The following is a 27349-nucleotide window of genomic DNA, read 5'->3' as shown; positions in this document are numbered from 1 at the left end:
CTGCGCCATGCATTATGCATAGCGCCTCAGCTGAAACGTTTGCAATATCACCTCTGCACACCTGCCCTAGTTTAGGATTTTTAGCTTAAAGCTCCTCGTCCTTTCTCTTCCCCCCGCCCCCATTTGTATTATCAATTATCTCTATGAATGCACCCTCAGCTGGAGCATTTGCAATATCACTTCTGCGCACCTGCCATGAGCTGGGATTTTCTGTTTATCACCTCAAGCCCAGTCCCTTCCCTCAGGCTCATCCTATGATCAATCCATCATGCGTGCATCAAAGGTAGGCTCAAGCCTCATGCAATATCACGCCTGCACACCTGCCCTTCGTTCGCCGCTGAATCTATAACCCACACACCGTCTTCCACCTCATGCATCCTCACTCTCTCCGGAATCTAGGCTAAATTGCTCTTCTTTCCCCTGTATTTAAACGCCGTCTCCATTTCCTACTCCAATAAAACGCGCTGAAACGATATTTTTTTTTTGCAACGCTAAATAGCGTGCATGCTTTAAACCAAGTGGGGAGAAGCTTTTGGACTGTGCCTACGAAGAGCCGAGGTTACAGAAACAGCAGCGAGTACTTTGTATTTTCCACCCCTCCTCCCCCCCATCTTGTCCCAAAGGCCGCTGAGCTATTCCAGCCCCGGCTGCTAACCTGGGGCGGCCCCTTCTGCAGCTGCCGCTTGCTCGCGCGCCGCCCACCTGGTGGAACGCTGGCTCGGCTCGCGCCTGTGCGCGCGCGCTGCCTTGCCAAGCAGCCGTCCTGGGAGCTCTGCTGAGCGTCGCAGGTTGGGAGCCTCCTGCAACTCAAAGCAAAATATTCCCCTCCGTGCAAAGGCATCCCCACCAGCCGTAATAATAGGGGGATTGCGCGTTCCCTTGTGCACAGACGCTAAGGGGCTGGCTGGGTGGCTGCAAGCAAGCTGCTTGGAGCTTGACCTCTTTTTAATTTTTTGGACTGCAGGCAGGAGTGCCAATCCCACGTGAGCTGAGGGGGGAAAAGACGGACGCTTGGCGGGGTAAGTAAAAGTTTGCCCTAAACAGGGTGCGTGTATTGGTGGGAGGCTCAATTAGGTAGAAGCCGTGGGGACTCAGGAGAGCAATTAGATATCCCCTGCAATGCAACTACTTTTGCAAACTCTTGCTTGGGTCCTTCTGCCACCCATCCGCCCCACCAATCTGTGCAAACGTGTTTGCCTTTTTTTTTTAAAGTTATAAAATGGGATCGCAGACTTCTCTTTGTATGTCTGCACCGTATACACCCGGCAGGTCATTGCATAGGGCTGCACCCCCACCGCTGCTAAAGCCCTAAAGGCGGTGATGGGGGGAATCTTTAAAATAAAACGACCCCCCAGCTACGTTGTTTTTTCGCTTGGAGGGCTTAATGAACGTGGACAAACGGGGAAATGCAAATCCGAGAGTGGAGGGCGAAGGCCACCACTCTCTCCCCCCCCCCCCCCCAGCCTGCAAAGAAGGCGAGGGAAAGTCCGTAGACGTGGGAAGAACGACCCCTGCAGTTGTATTGCGGAAAGGCTTGAAGGGGAATTAACGAAGCCGAAGCGTTGGGGAAGGCGGACTGGGCTGGGATCCTGGGTTCTGCTCTAGTCCGTGTGATGTCCGCGAAATAACGCGCGTGGGGTGGGGTCTCCCGCGTAGCACCGTGTGTTAATCTCCTTCTGATCACTTTGTAGAAGCAGGAGAGGACCCCCTCCCCAAAGCATGGGGTTTTGGGGCAGTGCCCCGGCGAGGCGTGAAGAGTTCGCGGGTAACTTGCAGCCAGCTGCCCTGGAATAGTGGCTCTCCGGACCGGATCAGCTGGCGTTGCTCGTCTATGTCTTGTTGGTGGATTTTTCTCTCGCTCCTGGAGGAAGAGCCCGGAGCCGCGGGTTGCCTTCGTCTTGGTCATTTTTGGAGGGCGAGGGAAGGGAAGGGATCTCGCTTGAGCTGTGCAGCGAGAGCGCTCGGACATGTGTTGTCAGCACATCTGGGGAATACAGTCTGCGAGTCCGAAGGGAGCTTTGCTGGGATCCTTCAAACTGCGATATTGATCTTTGTTGTTTCTTTTCGCCGAGGGATGCACTTGGCATGAGAATCGGAGGATGGAAATTGTTTGGGAGGTGCTTTTTCTTCTGCAAGCTAATTTCATCGTCTGCATTTCAGGTACGCAAACATGGAAGGGGAGAAAATACCATGCAGTGTATTCGGGTTTCCCCGTCCGTAGAAGTCTGAGAAATTCAATAAAAAAATGGCAAAGATAGCGCTAGGAATGGAGGGGGTCTATATTAGTTGAAAAGATTTGTTAGGTGCCTTTTGCCCCACTCTTTACTCCGGTAGCAGTGCATTAATTACGGTGAATTGGTTGCAGTAATTAATTGTAGCGCTTTGGTGACACTCGGGTAGTAATTCCCAACATACAGCGAGTGCAGTAATTGATGGCTACATTGCAGTAATCCCAGCATGGCATGGCTTTTACAGACCTAAAACTCGGTTGATTGGGGGGGGTTAAAAAAGATTGCAGTTAACTGACATGGTTTTCATGGTCTGGTGTGCTGCAGTTTTTAGGAGTTGCAAAAGATGGAATAACAGTGAGCAGTGTGCATCTGTTTAATGCAGGTTTGTTGTGTTGTGTAAAGGATTTTTTTTTCACAAATCCCAGACAACAACAGTGTGGATGGGAATCAAGCTCTTTAGTTTCAAGGTTGCAAAGATCTCCTCCATTCTACAGAAGTCAGATAATTTCAGTTGTCACCAGAGCCTGTCCAATTAATGAGTAGGCATAGCAGGATATCTAGTGTTAAGGATTAGAACAATTTATTCTTGGGGGGAGGGGGGGCTTCTTTTCTACTTCAGAAGCTCTGGCTAGTTCATTAATTTATGAGGTCATTCATGCTGGAATAATTATATTGCAGGAACGGACCGTGGGGGAGAGGCAGCTAGGTTTCTAGTTTGGGATGGCACCAGGGGGATTCAAGCTGCCTGATCTGCTTCTCTTCCCTGCCCTGGAGTCCTTGCATAAGCCTGCGAATGGGAACTCTGGCAGCATCAGCTATTCCAGTGCAGAGAGGGAGATCCCCGTGAGCTCCAGTGCAGAGCTAGGAGCACTTAAGGGAACTTGGAACTCCCCAGGGGAGGTTGGACTGAGGCCTCACTGGAGTGTCAGCACCTGCACCCTCCAGAGCAGCACTTGCATGCACTGGCATTCCCTGCACCTGTCCCTGGTCTGGTCCTGCTTCTCAACTGCTGGGCAGGCATCATCTACACTAGCCTTGCGCCCCACCCCCTATACTGGCAGTAGCCACATAATTTTGCATGAGCTGCACCTGCTTCATCTCTTATCTCCTCCCTTCCCCCCTGTGCCCAGACTGGTAGTTCCTGAATCATCCCACTGAGCAATCCAGCCCCTTCTGCCTGCATTGGTACCCCAGGCATTCAGATTGGCACCCTCTGCATCTGGGTGGTGCATCCTATCTTCGTGGCAGCATCTCAGGCTGCCCTTATGCTAATCCACTCTCATCTGTGCTACCTGGGTAACCCGCCCTCCCGCTCCTTAGAATGGCATGACCCGCCCCACTGCCTCTTCCGTCTAAGCCTCACACGTTGCTGTCTCACCCAGTGTGATTTGCCAGCTGTCTGGCACTTTTCAAATTATACGTCATCTTTAAAAAAAAAAAAAAAAAAAGACCAAAAAAAAAAGCAGTGCAATAATGAGCCCCTTGGCGTGAGCATGGGAAGGAGGAATATTCTTGGTCATGTAAAACCGTCCTGAAACTGAGTGATATCAGCCATACAGGAGCTCTCTTGGCTCTTCATCTCTTCCTTCTGTCCCTTCCTTCTTTGGATTAAAAAAAATACAATGAGCCATAGGCTAATTTTTGCTTTGTGGGCTCAGTTTGTTTCAACTACATACAGAATCAGAGGGATAGCCCTATTAGTTTGTATGTTCAAAACTAATGAGGAGTCCTGTGGCACCTTAGAGAAGAAATGGTTTTTTTTACCCACAAAGGCTTATTCCCTAATAAATCTGTTAGTCTCTAAGGTGTCACAGGACTCCTCATTGTTTTTGTTGTTGTTTACATACATTGAATCTTCAATTCCATACTTTTTTTTTCCCCCTTAGGAATCCTCCTTTTTCATGAATTCTTAGTACTTGTCATTGCGGAAAGAAGGATTAAGATCTGCAGATATCTGCCTGACACTAATGCTTCAGCTCTCCCTTCTGCCCTCCCCCCCTCACTTCGGCCTTCTTGCACTATGCTCTGTAGCATATTACAGAAGCATACACTGTGATCATTCAATAATGCTGAGGTTCAAGAAGGCTTTGAATCCTCTGGAGACTTGTCCCAAATTAACATTTATGGCAGAATCTTTTTTTCTAGGTTATTCCACAACCTTATATTTGTAACCTGTGTTGTGCGGTCAGTATGATAATCACAGAAAGAAACTAATTGAGGAAAGTACTCCAGAAATACTTTTATTGCAAATCACAAAAATAGGTTATTTTTATATTATAGCATTTTTCTTGGACGCTTATTTTAGCAATGGAGTATGAAACTACTTTATCTGTTGTTGCTGAATATATGTATCTTTCACATGCAGTTACTGAAGGCCTGATTCAAAGTTCATTTAAGTGAATGTGAATCTTTCCCATTAACTTCAATGAATGATGGATTGGACTGTGTTTCATGTAGTTGATATCTACAGAGGCTACAATGCAAAGTGACGTCATGGATTTTCAGCTAAATACGGAAAGCTAGGTTTCCGTACCCTATCTGTTGACTGACTATACTAATAAAATAAAAATGTTTGTCTAGGAAATATATTCAACAGTATTTCAGACAGTTTTATATGCATTTCAAATTAAAACCTGTACTGAATATGCATGATGTTTTGCGAACATAACACCGACTAGAGCAGAGCCCAGTATCATAGCCCAGTTCTTCTTCCCAGTTATGTTCTTCTATTTCATATTTAACATGAAGATTGAAGAGTTAGCACATGCATACCACCCTCTGATGTCATAATTTCCCCTCTTTCATGTGACAGTTTGAGTTGAGAAGGAAGACTAATAGGAACAATCTTTTAAATCTCTGATATTGTGATAGACATCTTTAATTTTGATAGCATGTTAGTGGTGTTTTGGATAAGGACACAGTATTTTGTTTACTAAAAAAGTACAAGTATGCTTTTTTTAAAGAATAAATACTTATTGTCAGTCAATTGCCACCTATGTATCTCATTCATCAGTTAACTTTGTGTGCCTCCGTTGGATTGGTCTGAGAGGAATGGTACTAGAATGCAGAAGTAAAACAATTGTGGTTTTTTTGTGTGTTTGATTTAGTGACTTTTTCACAAGTATTTTAGTTTGCACACTTGCATATATTGTTCATAAGCTAGATGCTTTTATTTTGTAGGAACATGGAATTATTATTTTTGCTGTTTGAAGCTGGTTATTAAAGAGAACTAAGCTTTGTCTGTGTGAATGATAAAATAAGAAGAGGCTTATTGGAATAAAAAATAATGTTAACTCCATAGAAGGGAATGACATCCCTCTTTTAGAAATGCACCAGTGTATTTTTATTCTTTTGTAAATAGTGTCTGTCTGATTCAGATGATTTTCACAGGTCCCTGTCCTTTAATGATGCTGCAGCAATGGCACTGACAGAATGAAGTGCCAATGTAGGTGTTGTCCTTTAGACAGGATGTTAAAATAAGATCCCTTCTGGATGTTATTTCAGTGGAGTTGCAGATAATCCTCACACCGAGAGGCAAGGGGATTATGGTCTGTGCTGTCATGGCCAAAATTCTCTTCCTTTGTGATTACCACTGTAGATTAATTAGCTACAATGTTCGCAACTATGGGTGGGATGTGGCTGCTCACATAATGGCTTCCTCATTTGCTAGTATATTACATAAACCTTGTGTAATATTCTTAGACATTTGTCAACCAAGAGTGATAGAAGATGCTCTTTTCAAACCTTTGCAATATGTTCCATTTAAAAGGGAAAAGTTGAAGTTGTCATTTAATGTTCTGGTTTCTCCTTAAACACTGTCTCTTTGGGTCCATTCAGTAGGCAAGTTTGTGGAACCTCCGTGCTCAGGTATTTCATCCCATACTGTAATTGTGATCATGTCCTTGGTCAGTGAAAAGCTTATATAAACGAAATGCACGTGCAAGTCCCCAAAACCCTTATTTGAGAATAGTCTTATCCTTGCTAAGACTTTGCTGTTCTCCAGACACACATAGCCCTTCTGCAACAATCCAGCAGGCAGCTGAGGTTTCCCATACGCAGGAATTCCTTAGTGGTCTAAAGCTGAGAGAACATTCCCTAGTATTGAGGAGTGTCCCAACGGTTGGTTCTGGGGCCAGTTTTGTTCAACTGCTACAGGCTGTCAAGGGACTGGCTAAGCAGCAGTTCTGTAGAAAAGGACCTGGGGACTACAGTGGATGAGACACACTGGATATGAGTCAACAGTATGCCTTTGTAGCCAAGAAGGCTAATGGCATATTGGGGTGCATTAGTAGGAACATTACCAGCAGATGGAGGGAAGATATTAGTCCCCTTTATTCAGCACTGTTGAGGCCCGATTCTGGGCCACCCTTTACAGACAGATTGCGAACACATTGGAGAAAGTCCAGAGAAGGACAACCAAAATGATTAGGAGGCTGGAGCACATGACATAGGAGAGGAGAGGCTGAGGGAGTTTGGCTGATTTAGAGTGAGGGGGGATTTGTTAGCAGCCTTACCTACCTGAAGGTGGGTTCCAGAGAGGGCGGAGAGTGGCTGTGCTTAGTAGTGACAGATGGCAGAATGAGGAGCAATGGTCTCAAGTTGCAGTGGGGGAGATGTAGGTGGGATATTAGGGAAAACTATTTCAGTAGGAGGGTGGGGAAGCACTGGAATGGGTTCCCTAGGGAGATGGTGGAATCTCCATCCCTAGAGGTTTTTAAAGTCCTGGCTTCACAAAGCCCTAGCTAGAATGATTTAGTTGGGGTTGGACCTGCTTTGGGGAGCGTGCTGGACTCCATGACCTGAAGTCCTTTCCAACCCTTTGATTCAGAGAGGGAGTATTAGAGCACTGCTTCATGCTGGTGTTATGGTCTTTGGGGAGTTGTCACCCACTGGCATAATGCAGAATAGCTTTTAAGGTGCTTTGGATTGTGCTGTGGTTGAACTAGCTACTGGACATTCCCTTGCCAGGCCTGATGGTGCTGCCCCCCACAAGTGTACTGCAGAAGTATGTCAACTGTGATCAGTGGAATTTCAATGTTGTACAAGTGAGGTAAGTCACAGGAGAAAATTTTATGTATTGTACCTCAATAGTTGAGGTCCAAAAATCTAGGAGATTAAATTCAAATATTTCTACAAAAGTGGGTTTGCTTTTGGTGAAGGCAGAGGGCTACTGATAAGTAAACAGTGTAGTTCTTTCTCCTTGCACATACATGGCATACCAGTTGCATACCCTCCCATCATGAGACACGGTGTATGTGTGTAGGATGTTCTAGGTCCCAGTCCTGTGTCATCTAAAGTGTGTGGGCAGGCCCTTAGCTTTGTGCAGAACCACTGAAGGTAGTGGGAAATCTGCATTGGCTCAGGGCCTTCAGTGCTTATCAGTCTGAAGGATTGAGGCCAGATATTTGCAGGGATTAGGAAGGGCTTTTGGTTTCTAAGACTTTCAGGCTGGAACTAGTTGTACAATTCGACCGCTGTAGCTCTGATGCTCGGAGTGTTTTGAATGCTTCCTCGTGCTGGAAGTGCCACGGATGTTTCATTTCTTTAAAAGCCTGTTAAGTTGCTCCTGTTTTTAAATGTTACAGAAATAGCCTTTTATAAATATTTTCATGGTTTTTATTTTTATTTTTTTTTATTTCCAACTATCCTATTTGTTTCATTAGCTTACTGGCTAGAACACATGATCAGTTAGGTGGTAAAATGATGTACTTATTTTTTTACTAGTATGAATATATGGGTAATGGAGAATTGTGAATAATCTTCCACATATTATTACAAACTGTTTTCTTTCAGACAAATACCCCTAAGGGAAGAGAGCTGTCATCTCTGCAGTTGTTTTGCAAATAAGATGATTAAAATCTGCTGTTCCTAAAGTTGTATCTATCTTTTGGCCTTGCTGTGCTGTCTCATTTGTTAATGAATCTGAACAAAGCCTGCAAGACCAAATTAAAATAATAATCAACAATCCCAGTTGGAGGGCTTGAAAGCGATCATAGATGTAGAAGATGCTCTTGACTTTTTAAAGTTAGTTGTTTTCTTATTCAACAAATGCTAGTTTTTCTGGTTTTATTCAAGATTCACAAGCGGTTTCAGTCATAATACCTTTTGCAAACAACCTGGATGTTGAATAGGGCGTTTAAATAGGGGATATTATCGCTTTTGTGTCATGACTATTCCCTGTATACCAGTGATCAAGGAGTAACTGCTTACAAGTTTCAGAGGGGTAGCCGTGTTAGTCTGAATCTGCAAAAGCGGCGAGGAGTCACGTGGCACCTTATAGACTAACTGAAGTGTTGGAGCATAAGCTTTCATGGGCATCATTTCATTTCATGCATGCATCTGAGAAAGTGGGTCTTTGCCCACGAAAGCATATGCTCCAATGCTTCAGTTAGTCTATAAGGTGCCACATGAGATGCAACTTGTAAGCAACAAGGAGTCTTCAGTTTGGCACTCTAGGGATCTATGCAGTGCCAAACCAAAGAATTTGCTGGACTATAGGAGGTCAATATTTTCTAGCAGCAGTACCAACACTTCCACTGATCACTGGGCTATTAGAAGACCATTAGGGACAAATCAGAGCTAAAGAACACAACATTGAGAGTCCGGACTAGGCACTGTAAACAAAGTTTATGGGATGGCAGGAAACTTGGTTACACCCATAAGTAGACATCTGGCTAACTCAAATCACGCTAGGCCACAGATGTTGCCAAACCAGAGAGTGCAGGACTAGAAAGGTTCAACCTATACCATAAGACTAGTGTTTCAACTACTCTTCTGTGATTAGTAAAATGTGACATTACAGCTGCGTAAAGGTTAGAAAACAGAGGCTTCTTGTAGCTAAAGCTGTGCATTGTTGCTGACCCATTGATAATTGACATTCTTTTGGCAAGCAGTGTACTATTTTCACTGCATAAATGGTAATAGTAGGCCATAATAGTGGTAGTTGCCCAAAAAAGGGGGAGGGTGGAATCTGAGTCTCTTTGCTGGTCAGAATCATATTCATCTAAATAAATTCTTCTCTTTGGATATGACAAATTAAGCCTGCTTCATATCTTTGTCTTGCAACCAGAGCTGCTGTTCTCTTGGCGCTTTGGATCCTACGCTAATAATTTTTAAGGCCTTGCAGTCATTGTAGAGTCCAAGCCTGACAGTACCTTCGAAACCTGACTGCTGATAGAAAAGTTTATATATTTGTTTTATCATATACTTACTGCAATCTCGTGCCATTATTAGAGCTGGGTAAGAGTCACAGTTATAACCAACTTTTGTTATATGGGGATAAATTCCCTATTTTCCCCATCCCTTTTAAATTCTATTTCTAGTTCATGTTTGGAGGAGTAGAAAGTAGAAATGAAGAATTTAAATCAGGGATGAGCAGGCCAACTCCTGCTCACCAAGCGACCAGATCTGGCCCACAGCTGCCTCGCCAGAACCCTTAGACAGAGAACAGCTCACACTTTAAAAAGCTAACTGTTCTCTGTTCGGATGGCTGGAGAGGGAGAATTGTCATGCTGTTCCTGTCCCCCCACCCTCCCAGCAAAATCGCTTAGCTCCCATTGGCCAATCTCTCTGTTTCCAGCCAATAGGAGCTGAGAATTTTTGCTCTGCGCAATGGCAGTGTAGGAGGCCTTCTCCCTTCCTCCTCACTCCTCCTCCCCTCATGCCCAGAGCACAACCACATGGAGCAGCAAGCAGCAGTCTGCTGTAGTTTTCTTCTAGTAAGTGCCTCCAAGGCACAGTCTGCATCTGGCACCCCAGCCCTTCCCCCAACCCTCTGCTGACCCTCTGCCCCCTCCTGCATCCATACCCACTCCCAGATCTGGCACCCCAGTCTTCTGCCCCAGATCACAATCTCTTTCTACCCTAGGTCCCAGTCCCCTGCCCTATGTCACAACTGCCTCCATCACCCAAACTCTCTCCCAGACCCTGTTCTCCCTCCTGAATGCCAATCCCTTACCCCAAGCTCCTTTCTGCATCCATCCTCCATCCCAGATCCAGGAATTTCCCCATTAATATCCTGGAAGAGTGCAGCCCTTGACCACTTTCCAAAATCTTGGAGTGGCCCCCTGGTCAAAAATTATTGCCCACCCCTGATTTAAATGGACTGCTCCAATTCAGTGTTTCTGTTTTTAGAGTGGTTGTGTTTGCATTGTTTGATGATATTACAGTGCAAACAATCATATTGAAAAGTGGTTGTCAACAATCAAATATTCCAGCTAGCAAACAGAATTCCATTATAGTAGACAAACAATAATGGTAACAACAAATAGGAAACAAAAAGGAATGGTGTTCCTTATAAGTACTAACAGTCTATTGTAATTTGCTATTTACAAGCTGACCCAAAGAAAGAGAGTGCCTAATTGTAGTATGACAAAGAGAATACCATTTTTGCTGATTTTTGGCAACTTACAAGGATGTTGTGAGACTTAAATCATTAATGATTGTGAAGTGGCTTGAGGTCCTCCAGTGAAGTGTGCTGGAGGCAGGTATTAATTACTATAGGAACCACTGTATCATATTAATCTACTAGTCTGTTTCATCTAGTATTCGGTCTGTGACTGTGGCCAGTACTGAATGCTTCAGAGGCAATTGTAAATCCCCCACACTGGCTAACTGGGCAATTTCATGCCCATGGGGAAAAATTCTTCTTAAGATCATTGGCTTTATTGTTGGCATGTCAGTTAGAGGAAGCTTGAGGTTGTATGGAATGACATTCACACCCATTTTATAAAGCCCCTTTGTTCTGCTGTTATGATGGAAATGGGTTTTGGGATAAGTGAGAATCACGCCCTCATTTGGCAAGCTGCTCTGCACGGCAAATCCCTGTGCGGTCTCTGACCTCAATGAGGCTCCATCTATGTATAAAAGGGTCCACACACACTGGCTGGGGGCACTACTAGAACTAATGGTATTGGTGTAGTAAAGGGGTGGAGAAAATATGGCCCACGGGCCAGATCCATCCCACCAAACCATCGGATTTCTCCCGTCACCATCCCCTGGTCCAGTGTGAGCCTCAGTATGGCTCCCTGTCCACTGCACATCCCCTTACCCCCCCCCCCCCCCCGACACTACTCATAGCCAGCTGCAGGGGGCCATGTGAGTCTGAATGTGGCATGTACCCATGGCGGGGAGGGGGAGGAGAGGAAGCTTCATGAACTATCCCTGCCCCCATCACAGTCTTTCAGCTCCCATTGGCTGGAGCTGCCTGGGCTGTGCTTGCAGTACAGGATGTACACAGAGGTCCCTCTTCCCCCAAGTGATACAGAGAGCAGATGGATCCTGCAGCCAATCACGCTGGGCTCATATAGACTACGGGGAACGGTCGAAAGTAGATATGCAAATTCCTGCGGAATTTGCATATCTTCTTCTGATTGCACTGTCGAAAGCGGAGTTTTTGAAAGTGAAAGTAGTTAAGACAGGGCTTTTTCGGTGACCCCTCCCCCCCTTTGGTCGAAAAGCCGCTCTTCCTCAAAAAATGAGGTTTTCATGGCTTTTTGACAGAGGGGGGAGGGGTTCGCTGAAAAAGCTGCTTAACTACTTTTAGTTTCGAAAGCTCTGCTTTCGAAGGCGCAATTGGAAGAAGATATGCAAATTCCTCTGGCATTTGCATATCTTCTTTCGACCATTCCCTGTACTCTAGATGAGCCCTCAGAGAGTGTGGGGGAAGGCAGAGAGCCTGCCTGATGTTTCCATTGCGCTGCTGGCTGGGAGGCACATGAAGTAAGCACCTCCTAGCTAGGGATGTGAATGGTTAACTGGTAAGCCCCAGCCCGGCTGGAGCCCCCCCTTTAATCGGTTACATGGTTAAACATTACATTTAACTAGTTTACCAGTTCAACTGGTTTTTCCATCCTTACTTCTGGCCGGAGCCTGCACCTGGCACCCCAACCCCTCTCATGCCCTAAAGTTCTGCTCCTCCTGCATCCCTACCCCGAGTCTCAAGGCAAACCAGTGATGGGCAGCGACAATTAGTAAGTGGGCCACATGCAGCCTGCTTTAGGAATGTTAAACCCGGTTATTGTTATAAACGTGTAGCTGCTAAAAATTTTAGAGGTTACATGCTGGCTTCCTGGTAATGGGGCTGGCCACCAGTGCACTCTTGGCGGCTGGCCCCGCTCCTGGGGAGCTGGTGTGCAGGATGGCAGCTGGTGTCTGATTGTTTGGGTAACCGATAAGCATTTCAGTTTATAGAGGTATTATAAATTTCTATTTTTGTAATAAAGTAAATGTTGAGACTAAATATCCAAGCAGGATTGTGTAGCATAATGTAAATATTTGGCAGTAAAATACCATGATAGTTTTATTTTGCAAACACCACCTTTGAGAAATCAAGGATTAAAATAGACACAATGGTATAAATAATAATGTCGATAGCCGTCTGACCGTGCTAGATGTGGGGCAAGCCTTGAATCCCTGGGCCCATTTGCACGTCTTCAATGGGAGTTCAAGGTGAACAACACTTTGCAAGAGGTGTCAGCAGATTACATGATTAATCTCAGCATGCAGTATATTTATCCTAATAAAGGAAGAAAAGACTGTTGAGAGTCTGTGGGTTAAGTTCAGAGGTGGAGACAACAGGGGTGATGTTGTGGTTGGTGTCTGCTATAGGCCACCGGATCAGGTGGATGAGGTAGACAAGGCTTTCTTTGGACAACGGAGAGAAGCTTCCAGATGGCAGACCCTGGTTCTCATGGGCGACTTATAATCGCCCTGACATCTGTTGGGAGACCAATACAGCACTACACAGACAATCCAGGAAGTTTTTGGAGAATGTTGGGGATTACTTCTTGGTACGAGTCCTGAAGGAACTGACTACGGGCCATATGCAGCTTAACCTGCTGCTCACAAACAGGGAGGAACTAGTAGGGGAAGTAAGGGTGGGTGACAGCCTGGGAAGCAGTGATCATGAGATGGTAGATTTTGCGATCTTGAGCAAAGGAAGGAAAGAGTGGCAAAATACATACCCTGGACTTCAGAAAAGCAGATTTGACTCCCTCAGAGAACTGATGGGCAGGATTCCCTGGGATGCTAACATGAATGGGAAAGGAGTTCCGGAGAGCTGGCAGTATTTTAAAGAAGCCTTATTAAAAGCACTGGAAAAATCCATCCCAATGTGCAGCAAGAAACGCAAATATGGTAAGCAACATGATTGGCTTATCAGGGACATCCTTGGTGACGTTAAAGACAAAAAGGAAGCTTATGGGAAGTGGAAACTTGGACAGATGACTAGGGAGGAGTATAACTATATTGTTCGAGAATGCAGGGGAGTTATCAGGAAGGCAAAAGCGCAATTGGAATTGCAGCTAGCAAGGGATGTGAAGGGTAACAAGAAAGGTTTCTACATGCATGTTAGCAATAAGAGGGTGATCAGAGAGAGTGTGGGGCCCTTAATGGATGAGGGAGGTAACCTAGTGACAGATGTGGGGAAAGCTGAAGTATTCAAAGCTTTCTTTGCCTCTGTCTTCACAGACAAGGTCCGCTCCCAGACAAATGCACTAGGCAACGCAGTATAGGAAGAAGGTGGACAGCCCTTGGTGGGGAAAGAACAAGTTAGGAAGTATTTAGAAAAGCTAAACATACACATGTAAGTAGGGTCAGGATAAGCTCTACCCTGACATCTGGGGGTGAACTGTGACACGTCATGCAAAAAGACTTCAGGGGTTGATTCATTTGCATAGGCACGCCCACCCTGCCTAGTATGCGCTCTCAGCAGCCAAATGGTCACTTTGGCCATTCTGGGATCTCAAGTTTCTCTGTTATTGAGGCAGGGGGGATAAAGTGTTGTTACCCTGATTATGTGAATCAAATAGTGGAACTGTTTTGCCATAAAATAGTAGCACTCGCTAGACAAGGGGCATGGGTTCCAATCCCAGTCAGACTGAGAGAAGCTGGGGACAGGTCTTTGTACCTGGTGGTGGTGGGGCCCTGTCTGAGGCCCAAAACACACCAATTGCATCTCCTTTTCTCTTGCTGGCTTCACTGTGGGCCAATGGTGCACTTGCACTGAGGCTCTTCTACTGTGAGCTGAACTTACTGAAGAGCTGAAATCACTGTGTACTGAGGGGAGCCTGGTACTATACTGCTGAAGAGTTGAAATCTATTGAGAGCTGAAATCACTGTTGCTGAGCTACTAGCAGAGCAGATGGTGGGATGGCTAGTGGAGCAGTTTGTGGGGGAAACTGGTGGGCGCAGGCGAGCGGCTGGCGGGGATGACCGACGGGAGGCCGATGGAGCAGCTGCAGGACCTACCAGTTGGTGGCCGGGGAGCGTGGACTGAGGCGGGCTGGCGGAGCAGACGCTGCTCTGTGGAACGGCTGGAGCAGCTCACAGGACAGCAGGTGGAGTGTGGCGGAGTGATTTGCGTCAACGGCGGCAGCAGAAACCTACGGAGAGGCAGAGCCGCTGGTGGACCGCGTAAGGTGTATCAACTCCTGCCCCCTCCATTGTACCCAGGTTGGGATGGTAAAACCCTGCCAGGTGAACTTCTGAACCGTGGGGCGGCACTGACCCGGGTCAGAGACTTTTGGGGTGTCGGACTTTGGGTGATTTTTGGGTTGCTGGACTCGAGACTTTTGGGGTGTTGGACTTCTGGAGACCTTGGGTGATTTCTGGCTGGGGGGTGGGTCTTTGCTCATGTCTGGTTTATGAATCTGAGTTGTGGTGTTTTCCCACTTCAATACTGATGTCGGTTACCTTGTGGTGTTAAAGATTTGCTGCTATACCAAGGCTCTGTGCTTGCGAGAGGGGAAGAATTGCCTCTTTGAGGCACCCAGGGGTGTGTGTAAGATTTCCCAGGTCACTGGGTGGGGGCTCGAGCCAGCATTGTATTATGTTGTTGGGAGGAGACCCCTAGATATTGAACCCAGCCCTTGCTGCAATTAACTTATCCTGGCAGAAGGGACCTCAGTCCGCAGAAAAATCATGGAGGGGATCTTCAAGGAATCCATTTTGAAGCACTTGGAAGAGGGGAAAGTGATCAGGAATAGTCAGCATGGATTCATGAAGGGCAAAACATGTGTGACGAATCTGATTAGCTTCTATGATGAGGTAACTGGCTCTATGGATATGGGAGAGTCAGTGGATGAGATATATCTTGACTTTAGCAAAGCTTTTTATACGGTCTCCCACTATATTCTTACCAGCAAGTTAAGGGGATCTGGATTGGATAAATGGACTGTCAGATGGGTAGAAAGCTGGCTAGACTGTTGGGCCCAATGGGCAGCGATCAACGGTTTGATGTCTTGTTGGTGGTCGGTTTCTAGCGGAGTGCCCCAAGGATCTGTTCTTGGACCGGTTTTGTTCAACATCTTTATTAATGACCTGGGTGAGGGGATGGATTGCACCCTCAGCAAGTTTTCAGATCACACTAAGCTGGGGGAAAGGTAGATATGCTGGAGGGCAGGGAGAGGGTCCAGAGTAACCTAGATAGATTAGAGGACTGGGCCAAAAGAAATCTGATGAGGTTCAACAAGGACAAGTGTAGAGAACTGCACTTGGGACGAAAGAATCTCAAGCATTGTTCCAGGCTGGGGACCGACTGGCTAAGTAGCAGTTCTGAAGAAAAGGACCTGGGGATGACAGTGGATGAGAAGCTGGATATGAGTCAACAATATGCCCTTATAGCCAAGGAGGCTAATGGCATATTAGGGTGCATTAGAAGGAGCATTGCCAACAGATCCAGAGATGTGATTATTTCCCTTTATTTGGCTCTGATGAGGCCACATCTGGAGTATTGTGTCCAGTTCTGGGCCCTCCATTATAGAAAGGATGTGGATGCATTGGAGAGGGTTCAGCAGAGGGGGACCAAAATGATTAGGGTGCATGACCTATGAGGAGATGCTGAGGGAGTTGGGTTTGTTTAGTCTTCAGAAGAGAAGAGTGAGGGCGGATTTGATAGCAGCCTTCAACTCCCTGCAGGGGGGTTCCAAAGAGGGTGGAGAAAGGCTGTTCACAGTAGTGACGGATTGCAGAACAAGGAGCAATGGTCTCAAGTTACAGTGGGAGAGGTCTAGGTTGGACATTAGGAAAAACTATTTCACTAGGAGGGTGGTGAAGCACTGGAATGGGTTATCTAGGGAAGTGGTGGAATCTCCATCCCTAGAGGTTTTTAAGTCTCAACTTGACAAAGCCCTGGCTGGGTTGATTTAGTTGGGATTAGTCCTGCCATAGGCAGGGGGCTGGACTTGATGACCTTCTGAGGTCTCTTCCAGCTTGATGATTCTATAATATGGGGTTCTATTCACAAACTTTTAGGTATGGAGCGGATAAAAAGTGTTGTGCTATTGACCCCCAAAAGCCAAATGACTTGGAAAGAACCTAAAAGACCCCCAAAATCCTTCTCCTCTCTCCCTGCCCCAAATCTTGAGCTTCTGGCAGGAAGGGGGAAAATTGGGTATGAGGAAGGAGTGTGTGGGGGAGTGTAATTACACCCATTGAATTATCTTCACCTGCTTCCTAATGTAAACTAGTGATGTAAAATTCTGCTTAAACAGTCAACTGGTTAAATGTTATGTTTAACCAGTTAACTGCCATTAACTATATTAATGGCCATGAGCTATTAAGATAAGATTGACTCCAATTCAGGCAGTGTGTGTACACAAAGTGTATGCATCATTTAAAAGGTCATGTAAGCTATTGCCCTTCAGATTTGATAGTGTGTTACTTTCCACGCTGGTGTAAATGGCAGCACGAAGTACAGGTAATGGAAAAATCAGGCCCTAACTTATTCTCTTTTGGTCTTTGGTCCATTAACACGCATACTGTGGGTTGAAATACTGATCACCTCGAAACCAGTGGCACTGGGAGTTTTGCTCAGTGGCTTCAAAATGGCCTGTATTTCACCCATGATGTCTGTGTTTCCAGTATATTAATCTAATTTTCTGTTTGAATAACTCCTACTATAATCTTCACACTTTCTAAGGGCAATTCTAATGGGCAATTTCTCATTGTTTGTTTTAATATGTTTTCATTCCTGCTGGAAAACAGAGTGATCTACAAAGTCTCCACAGACATCTCCTCTCTGCTTAGATCAACCTGAGGGTGCCATGTGACAACAAGTTATCTGCAGGTGCATAATTTTTATCCTCTGTAACCTTCTGGCACTCTGCTTTTTAGTTGTCAGCAATACATCTTTGCCAGTCGAGACTTCTCATGTAATTGTGGCTTTGTCCTAGAGTCACAGGTATTTAACTTGCTGGAGAATGGGATACAAAATAGAGTAATAAATAATGTAGTTTATTTTTAATAGGAAGCCTTGAGTAAGTTTTTCATGCTTATATCCTAAAAATACAGGTATGTTCATCTAGCTTTTATTGTGCCTCCACTAACACTCAGAAGCAGCAGAATATTTAAGCATGTGCTTAATTCACATTGAAGTCAGTGGTACTTAAGCAAAAGCTTAAACGGTGTGCTGAACTGAGGTCTAAAAATGATAAATATAATAATTAATATCAATTAAATGCAAATTCTTTGCAAGTGCCCATTCTGGGATGTAAGCAGGAGTGTTGTAAGCAAGACATGAAAAGTAGCTCTTCTACTCTACTCCATGCTGATAAGTCCTCAGCTGGAGTAGTGTCTAGTTCTGGTTGCCCCTTTTCAGGAAATATGTGGATAAATGGGAGACAGCCCAGAGGACAGCAACAAAAATGACTTAAGACCTAGAAAAATGACCTTTGATCAAAGACTCGGGGAAAAAAATGAGGTTGAGTCTAGAGAAGTGAGAACTGAGGGGGGATAAGCATTCAAGTAAATAAAAGTGTGTTACAAGGAGGAGGGTGAAAACTTGTCCTTAAGCTCTGAGGATAGAATAAGAAGCAATGAGATTAAATTGCAGGAAGAGAAGTTTAACTCAGACAATAGGAAAAGCTTTCTAACACTGTCAGGGTGGTCAAGCACTGGAACAAATTGCCTATGGAGTACAGGAGATCTCAATCATTGGAGGTTAAGAGCAAGTTAAACAAACACCTGTTGGGAATGATCTAGTTATTATGTAGTCCTGCCTTGAGTGCATGTGGTTGGACCTAGTGAACAGTTGAGATCCCTTCCATGTCCCATCCTTCCATGATTTGATGTGAGATGGAATTTGCACCACCCTTGATCAAACTACCAAAGTTCTGCAGAAACTATATTTTGATTAAAGTAAACTCCTATGAAGTCTGAATCTGGTATGGTAACGTTCTAGACTATTCTGGTTTCAATAATGTGGTAGGAGCAAGTGTGTTCAAAATGTTGAAACAGATGTATTAACTGTAGTTGTACCGTGACTTAATAGAGGCCACCAATGAAATACATACCAATTTTCTCATGACTGTACCAGAAACAAAAGCAAAAAATGGCAATGCAGAGAAATTTGATGGTGAAGGGATGTCTAACCTAGTGAATACTAGTGGAAATGAGGTAGGTTTAGAAGTTAAAATAAAACAAGAACAAGTTAAAAATTACTTAGGAAAGTAATACATTTCATCAGGCCCTGGTGATTTGAATCCTAGAATACTCAAGGAGCTGATAGAGGAGGTATCTGAGTCTTTAGTTGTCATCTACAGTCATCTACATCTTTTCCTGCTTCATTATTGATACCAGAATAGTCTAGAACATCACCGTACCGGATTCAGAATTCATAGAAGTTTATTTTTATCAAACATTTAGTTACAACTACTCAAGAGAAAGATCTTGGAGTCACTGTGGATAGTTCTCTGAAAATATCCACTCACTGTACAGTGGCAGTCAAAAAAGCAAATAGAATGTTAGGAGTCATTAAAAAGGGGATAGAGAATGACAGAAAATATCTTATTGCCTCTGTATAAAACCATAGTACGCTCACATCTTGAATATTGTGTACAGATATGGTCGCCTCATCTCAAAAAAGATATATTGGCATTGGAAAAGGTTCAGAAAAGGGCATAAAAATGATTAGGGGTTTGAAATGGGTCTGATATGAAGCGAGATTAAAAAATCTTTTCTTAGAAAAGAGAAGACTAAGGGGGGAGGAGATGATAAAGGTCTATAAAATCATGACTGGTATGGAAAAAGTGAGTAAGAAAAATTAAATAACTAGGGGTCACCAAACGAAATTAATAGGCAGTATGTTTGAATGATTTCTCATGTTTTGCTCACAACATTCCTGTTAATTCATCCCAGAATCATGTTTGCCTTTTTTTGCAACAGTATCACACTGTTGGCTCATATTTAGCTTGTGGTCCACTATGATCCTTAGATCCCTTTCTGTAGTACTCCTTCCTAGACAGTCGCTTCCCAGTCTGTATGTGTGAAATGGATTGTTCCTTCGTAAGTGGAGTACTTTGCATTTGTCCTTATTAAACTTCATTCTATTTACCTCAGACCATTTCTCCAGTTTGTCCAGATGTTTTTTTAATTATAACCCTATCCTCCAAAGCACTTGCAACCCCTCCCAGCGTTGTATCATCTGCAAACTTAATAAGCGTACTCTCTATGCCAATATCTAAATCGTTGATGAAGATATCAAACTGAACCGGTCCCAAAACACACCCCTAGAAAACCCCACTTGTTATGCCCTTCCAGCATGATTGTGAACCATTAATAACTACTCTTGAGAATGGTTATCCTGTCAGTTATGCACCCACCTTATAGTAGCCCCATCTAGGTTGTATTTGCCTAGTTGATTGATAAGAAGATCATGTGAGACCATATCAGATGCCTTACTAAAGTCTAGGTATACCATGTCCACTGCTTCTCTCTTATCCACAAGACTCGTTAACCTATCAAAGAAAGCCATCAGATTGGTTTGACATGATTTGGTCTTTAGAAATCCATGCTGGCTATTATCTATCACCTTATTATCTTCCAGGTGTTTGCAGATGAATTCCTTAATTACTTGTTCCATTATCTTCCCTGGCACAGACGTTAAAGTGACTGGTCTATATTTTCCTGGGTTGTTCTTATTTCCCTTTTTTATAGATGGGCACTATATTTGCCCTTTTTCGGTCTTCTGGAATCTCTCCTGTCTTCCATGATTTTTCAAAGATTATACCTAAAGGCTCAGATATCTCCTCTATCAATTCCTTGAGTATTCTAGAATGCATTTCATCAGGCCCTGGTGACATCTAACTTTTCTAAGTGATTTTTTTAACTTGCTCTCTTTCAATTTTATTTTCTAAACCTACCCCATTCCCACTAGCATTTACTATGTTAGGCATTCCTTCATCATCAGACTTCTTGGTGAAGACTGAAACAAAGAAGTCATTAAGCATCTCTGCCATTTCCAGGTTTCCTGTTGTTTCTCCTTCCTCAGCGAGCAATGGGCCTACTCTGTCCTTGGTCTTCCTCTTGCTTCTAATATATTTATAGAAGGTTTTCTTGTTTCCTTTTATTTCTGTAGCTAGTTTGAGCTCGTTTTGTGCCTTTGCCTTTTTAATCTTGTCCCTGCCTACCTGTATGGTTTGCTTATGTTCACCCTTAGATGAATTCCTTAATTACTTGCTCTGTTATCTTTTGTGGCACAGAAGTTAAGACAAAGGCTTTACACAGTACCAGATTTTACATTAAAACAACCCCTCTACAATACTTTTAATTAAGGTGTGTCTGTCCTGCAGGTGTAAGGTTTCACTGCACCATCTGTAGACATTCTAACTCTGCCCACCAGGGACCATGAATACATAGTGGAATAGCTGCTGCCCATGTAGTTTCACTTTCATGACTATTGTTATTCAAGCCAGGTTTTCTCTCTGTGTCTGCATGTTCTGCAATCACACTTTGTGACTGCAGTGTAGACCTATCCATAGACTGTGACATGTGCAGAATACCTGATGTCAGATTTTTTTTTATAGGCACTTGTTTGGAAACACACCGATGTACATTTATTTAGAATTTTATTTTTCTAGACACGTGTAATTCTGAGAGTTGTCCTAAATGAAACGTGTATTGGGTTTTCAGTCAGGGAAACAAAGGACGCTTTGTGAACAGAAATTGAAATGAAATATAAAACTAACAGCCCCCTTCTATGCCTTCCCCCTCCCCGCCGACCCTTCCCTCCTATTTCCCGTTAAAATTTCAAACCTTAGTTTACAATGAAAAACTTAAAACTGGGCAAGACGATACTCTTCCAGATCATTCTGGCCCCAGGTTTTCTGGGAAGTAAGCAGAAAAGGAAAATGGGCTTTTTGTGAACAGTGTCATTAAGCTGTGACCTCAACTGCTGGGATTCAGGTAGGTAAGAGAACATTGCTTAGGTGCTTTTCTGGTCACATAAGAACTATTTTTCAGTCAGTTTGCTCATGGCTGGATTAATGCTGAGGATGCAGAGATTAATAGCCTGTTGTGACTAATCCACTAAACCACAGCTCCCAGTTCTTAAACTGTCTAAATCTATGAATAGTTAAGAAGCACTAGGAAGTTGATATCATGTTTCCATGACTTTTTACAATCTGTTAATTTTTCATGTGGCCAAAATAACTCACTTTATACACCTCCTTTTTTGTTGGTTTGTTTGTTTGGTAGTCCTAATCTGCTGTGACATCCTTGTGTGCAAGTGAAACTTATTTTTCCCTTTTCCCTTTTTATATTTTTCTATAGCAGAGTTAAAGAGGATTATTTTAAACAAACCATGGAAGGGAGGGGGGAAGACATATTGCATAGGGACACAAGTTGGCATTAAAACAGGGTTTAGGCAAGCACAAAGTAGAAGATAAGCATGAATAACTGAAACAGCATTTAAAATGTTTGATCAGGTTGCATGAGCGGAATGGACTTGAAATTACGTGGAGCTAGTTTTTGTAGGATGAGACTAGCCCGATGCGATTTAGGAGACAATTGGGATTAATTTTAGAGCGCCAATTTTTGCCACTTTCTACAAACTAGGCAGGCCCCGGCATTAAAAATGTCAGAAGTAGGCTGTTGTTTCTTGGGCCCATTTAGCCAGTGCAAACAACCTCTACATTGGAGAGCACTAGCTGAGGAGGAGAGTTACTTGGACAGATGTTGGCTGCATTGAAATCAGTGCATCCCTGCTTCTGTCCTTTGTCAGGTCTCCTATGGAGTTCCAGCATTGTTTAAAGCTACCTTCTGTAGTTGAAATTCTCACTCCTTTGGGTGTGGCAGCCAAGGCTGGTGACGGGAGGCACAATTTGGCTTGCCTGGTAGGGATAAAACTAGTCCATGCTGTGAAGCTCAAGTGGTGGTGGTGTTCCTACCAGCCAGAATGCCTGGTTCTGCTGCTACTGACATAAGAAATAGTTCAATTGGGCCATGCCTTGTATGCTGGTTGAAAGGCATCTGATTTACAGAGGCCTGGATCCATAGGGACCTGGGCGTTGCAATGCTTAGTGCATATTTAGGCATGTAAAAATTACAGAAACAACACTGCTGTCCAGAAAGCTTGAGTTGGGTGCCTACGCTCCCTATACAAATGCATGGGGTGAAGAAGTTGCTTTAAAAGGCAATCCACAAGAATCGGCTCCCTGCCTAAGCTGGCCAATAGGAGATACTTTCTCCCCTGGTTGGCAAGTGCCTGGACTTATTGGTATGCTGGGGTCCTGGGAAATGTGGGGAGGGGACCTGTAGTGGGCAGCACTTCGGGTGGAAGCGGTGGGACTAGGGGTCAGACTCCCCTTGCTAGTCCTTCGTGGCTGCCATTTCCGTTTGCAAGTCCTGGCTCTCTGGCTGCCATTGCTTTGGTATAGTGGCTGGGAGCCTCAGGCTCCAGGGCAGCTGCCCTTTTTGATCATGAGCCCCAGTAGGGTCTTGGCAGCACTGCTGATTGGGATGATAGTGAGCCAAATGGGTAGCAACATTAAAGCACTCTTGCGGCAGCACTTTAACGTTGGCCGTGTATGGGATAGTACCAATGGCTGCTTCTTACCGGTACACTGTACCATATTGGCCCACTTTTACCTCAGATGCCAACAAGAGTAGTGCATGCTAAACTTTGCCCACCTCTGTGAGATTGGCACCCAAATCTAGGCTGCAGGGATTCCTAGCTCTTCTTAGTGATCCACAGGTGGGAACTGCTGCGTCAGGTGGAGTAGACGCCAAAGGTGTTTCTTGTGGGGTGAGTTAAGTGCCTGCCTCGCTCAACACAAAGCGGGGAAAGAGCTGACAGTGGTGGACACCTTATAACATTTTTAGCTCGTGTTGAAGCTGTTGCATTGTGGCTAACTAATGTAAACTAGAGAAATGGTCTGAGATAAATAGGATGAAGTTTAAGAAGGACAAATGCAAAGTACTCCACTTAAGAAGGAACAATCTGTTTCACACAAACAGAATGGGAATTGACTGTCTAGGAAGGAGTACTGCAGAAAGGGATATAAGGGTCATAGTGGACCACAAGCTAAATATGAGTCAACAGTGTGACACTGTTGCCAAAATAGCAAACGTTGTTCTGCAATGCATTAACAGGAGCATTTGTGAGGAAGACATGAGAAGTCATTCTTCCACTCTACTCTGCGACGATTAGGCCTCACTTGGGCTACGTCTACACTGGCCCCTTCTTCGGAAGAGGCATGCTAATTTCTAACTTTGGAATAGGGAAATCCGCAGGGGATTTAAATATCCTCCACGGGATTTATATAAACATGGCCACCGCTTTTTTTCCCGGCTTGGGGAAAAGCCGGAAAAGAGCGTCCAGACTGGCGTGATCCTCCGGAATAAAGCCCTTTCCCAGAGGATCTCTTATTCCTACCTGAAGTTCCTATTCCTGAAGTGGTTAAACACTGGAGTACATTGCCTAGGGAGGCTGTGGAATCTCCATCACTGGATTTATTTAAGAGCAGGTTGGATAGACATCTCAGGGATGATCAATGCTTGGTCCTGCGATGAGGGCAGGGGACTAGACTTGATGAGCTCTTGAGGTCCCTTCCAGTTATAGTATTCTTTGATTCTATGAAAGTTGCAGTTTTCCTGAGCATTGTTTTTATATTAAAGCTAGGCTATTTTCTTTTTTTGCTTTTTAATTCACCATAGGAAATATACTCTTCAGTGTATCGGTGAGAGGGCACTTTCACTTGCAACTTGCTGCTGTGGCCTATATGTGTGTTTTGCATTATTTTAGTCAGCAAAGTGGAGACTTCATTAAACAATACATTAATGACTCGCAAAATAACGTCCTTTGAAAAATGCATCTTCTTGAAAGCATGTCAATCTTGCATGAAATTTTAGGAGGATTAGCCTTAAACTTGTTGAATAAATACTTCAGCATAGAAATAGTTCTGGAATAATCTTATAATTTGCTATCATTCTATTAGTGGGTTTTACAACTAGATTAAATAAACTTTATCATGTAGCATCTCTGTGTCTGATCCTTGTGACTTGGCCAATTCTAGTATACCTGATGGTTACCTCAGTGATAACACCTATGATTAACAAATGCATACAACTTTTAAAGCTTTCCTTGTTGAAGAGATGTCCAGGGTAAACTGTTGCCAAAGATAATTCAAACTGTCTCTGACACTGGCTGACCATGGACCTCCAATTATTTGTTTCTCTTGGGAGTTAATTGTCTATTCCAGTGCAAGTTAGGCCTCAAAAATCTTTTATTTTGCCCTAAAAAAACAAAAAAAAACCCCACGTTTTTCATAATATTTCAAAACACGGCAGGGGGAAAACAAGAACAGTTATTTAAGACCGCAGTGTGTGTGGCTGAGAAAGGTAAGGTCTTGCCCTAGGGGATTATTGCACTGCCAGTTATTAGGAAATGTAATCCTCTCCCTCTGGGAAAACAGAGGTTGCTACATGGTCAGAAACAACAATTTCAGTTACCAAGGTGGGTAATTTTAAGAAATCAGACGAGAAAAGCTATAGTCTGGGAGAGGAGTGACCTCTTTTCCCCTAAACACTGAGGATACCAGGTATCAACCAAACTGAAATCAAAGCACCACAGGAACTATACAGAGGCTATTTTTATACATAAAACCTTCTTATGAGAGCCATGGAATCATTAAAAACCTCAGTCCAACAGAAGGAGTTAGGTATGAGGTAGGAGTTTCTAAAACTATATCTAAAAATGCAAGCGTATTCCATGCGGCCATATTTTTGACTGCACATACACTTGCAGGTGCCAATAATAGGCATAGAAGTATCTGATTTGTGTGAGGAATCCGTTCATTAGCTATGTAAATGCTCTTATTTGTACCTTCAAGTGGTTTGTGTTTGCGAAGTTGTAGGTGCAAATAAACTGAGGGGTCCAGTTGTGTTGCTTTGGCTTTAAAGACCTGGCTCGGTCAAATATGACCCAATGTGACTTAGTGCGGGGACATCTGCACTGCATTTGGGAGGTGTGATTCCCTGTGTAGTTAGACATACACATACTTGCTGCATCCAGGATAATTTACTGTAACAACAGTCTATATGTGGTGGTACAGGCTAGCCACCCAAGTACAGTCTAGGGATGTAAGAGTTTAACTGGTTAACCAATAGGATGATGCTTATTGATTCCTGTTAGCAGTTCATTTCTTCTAGGGAGTGCAGGCTGGCAGTGACCAGCAGGTTGTGGAGTTGCTGGAACCCATGGAGCCAGCAGTCTGGGGAGCCCATTTAACCATGTATCCGATGGAATTTTGGTTGGTTACATGGTTAATTTATTTAACATTTTTTACATCCCTAGCAATCCCATCCAAAGTCCTACATATGTGCTTGGGCAGCTAGCCCAAGCTGCTGTGAAGAACCCTTGGGTAAGAGTCATACAATGAACAAAGATTAAAAAATTAAACCCCTGTTTATTTGGCAGACTTAGCATGATGATAGGAGCTACAGCGTGTTTATCTGAGCACTTCATTATCTTTAATGTGTACTTGGCAACACCCTTATGAGGTAGGGAAGTCCTGTTACTTCCATTTGACAGACTGAGAACTGAGCCACAGAGATTCTCTAAGCGACTTGCCCTGGTCACCAAGGAACTCTGTGGCAGAGGAGGGAATTGAACCCATTTCCTTGTTTAGCACTTGCCTAATCAGCGTGAACTTGTGGTGTATTAACAACCCAGCTATTTGATGAAGTGGTACAGAGTAATTTTTCTTTCTGCAAGGATACTGCATGGTTTGCTTAGTGTTGATAACCCTTTATTGAATATTCAGTGGTTCACCATACCCTAGCCCATGATAGCTTTAATGTTGTTTTTGAAGTTGTGGGTGCAAGTAAACAGAGACATCCAATTGTGTTGGTCTGTCTGTAAAGACGAGGTCGGGTCAAATTTGACCCACTGTGACTCTTTGGGCATGTCTGCACTGCCGTTGACAAGTTTGGAATTTTCTCTAACCAAGGTCCTGTATTGGTACTGCCATGCATCTAGAGTAGTTATTTACACCTATGTAAGGTAAGTGAGAAATGGTGCCAAATCAGAATGGTGCTAGTTTATATGCACTTAACACATTACTAAACAAGGGTCGAATTGGCACAGCTTCCTTGAACTCAATGTCCTAGGTCTAAGGCAGTGATGAATCCGATCCAGTGGCTGGTCACCATGAGCCAGCCTTTCCAGCACAGTCCAGCTGACTTCATTAGCCCAAATGCATAACAGGTACAACTATTCTAATTCAGTTTTAAAACTCACTTCAGAATCCTAACAGTTGCCAAATAAAAGGTTGGCTGCTTTCCTTCCCTCTTTTCTGATATCTGCAAAAACATTCCATTGCTGGTCCATTTTTAAAGCCTTTGCTATCTCCTGCCCTGTAGGTATCGCTGTTTTCTTAGTTGCTCTTAAAGGCATCATTAACAAATGGTATGTGCTGCTCTTTAACTCTAACTCTACACCTCTGCAGCAACTGCAGAAATGTTGGGAATTTTACCTTTTTCCTGCAGTAAGTGCCTAGAAATACAGGTGTGTGTGTGGTGTGCCATGGTAGTGTAATAGACCTTTCAGTGCGATGTTTCTAATACAGTCCATATTCAGGTACCTGCTGTTTGGTAGGAAAATGTTTAAACTCTTCCCCCGCCCCCAGACTTGCTTTTCTGCAGCATTAAAGTAGATAGATCCTGGTTTTTACACATGTCCAGCTCTCAGTGCTGAGAACAACGCTATGGTTCTTTATGTAAATAAAGATACTCATCATCAGGGGAACAAACCGCTTCTATCGGGCCCCTGGCAAGGTGTGTATGGCCGGGGGGGGGGGGAGAGGAGGCGCTGGCTGGCTGGCTGGCTCTAGGCTCCTGAA

General features: G+C 44.0%; 1 protein-coding gene across 8 annotated transcripts in view; it reads left to right on the top strand.

Annotated features, from left to right (window-relative positions):
* Nucleotides 1–372: 372 nt before the first annotated feature.
* CA10 (carbonic anhydrase 10) overlaps nt 373–27349 on the top strand; it is a 417040-nt gene continuing 390063 nt past the window's right edge. For 3 of the 8 annotated variants that reach the window (XM_075903813.1, XM_075903812.1, XM_075903807.1), the window contains exons 1-2: nt 588–1019; nt 1692–2160. In XM_075903813.1, coding sequence (XP_075759928.1) covers nt 2086–2160 — 75 coding nt within the window. In that variant the 5' untranslated portion in view covers nt 588–1019; nt 1692–2085. The other 5 variants (XM_075903814.1, XM_075903811.1, XM_075903810.1 and 2 more) reach the window with 4 other exon arrangements.

Source organism: Pelodiscus sinensis, chromosome 20 (assembly GCF_049634645.1).
Source record: "Pelodiscus sinensis isolate JC-2024 chromosome 20, ASM4963464v1, whole genome shotgun sequence".
NCBI classification, from domain to species: Eukaryota; Metazoa; Chordata; order Testudines; family Trionychidae; genus Pelodiscus; species Pelodiscus sinensis.
The sequence above is the reverse complement of the archived record's forward strand: the minus strand, read 5'-3'. Positions and strand labels throughout refer to the sequence as shown.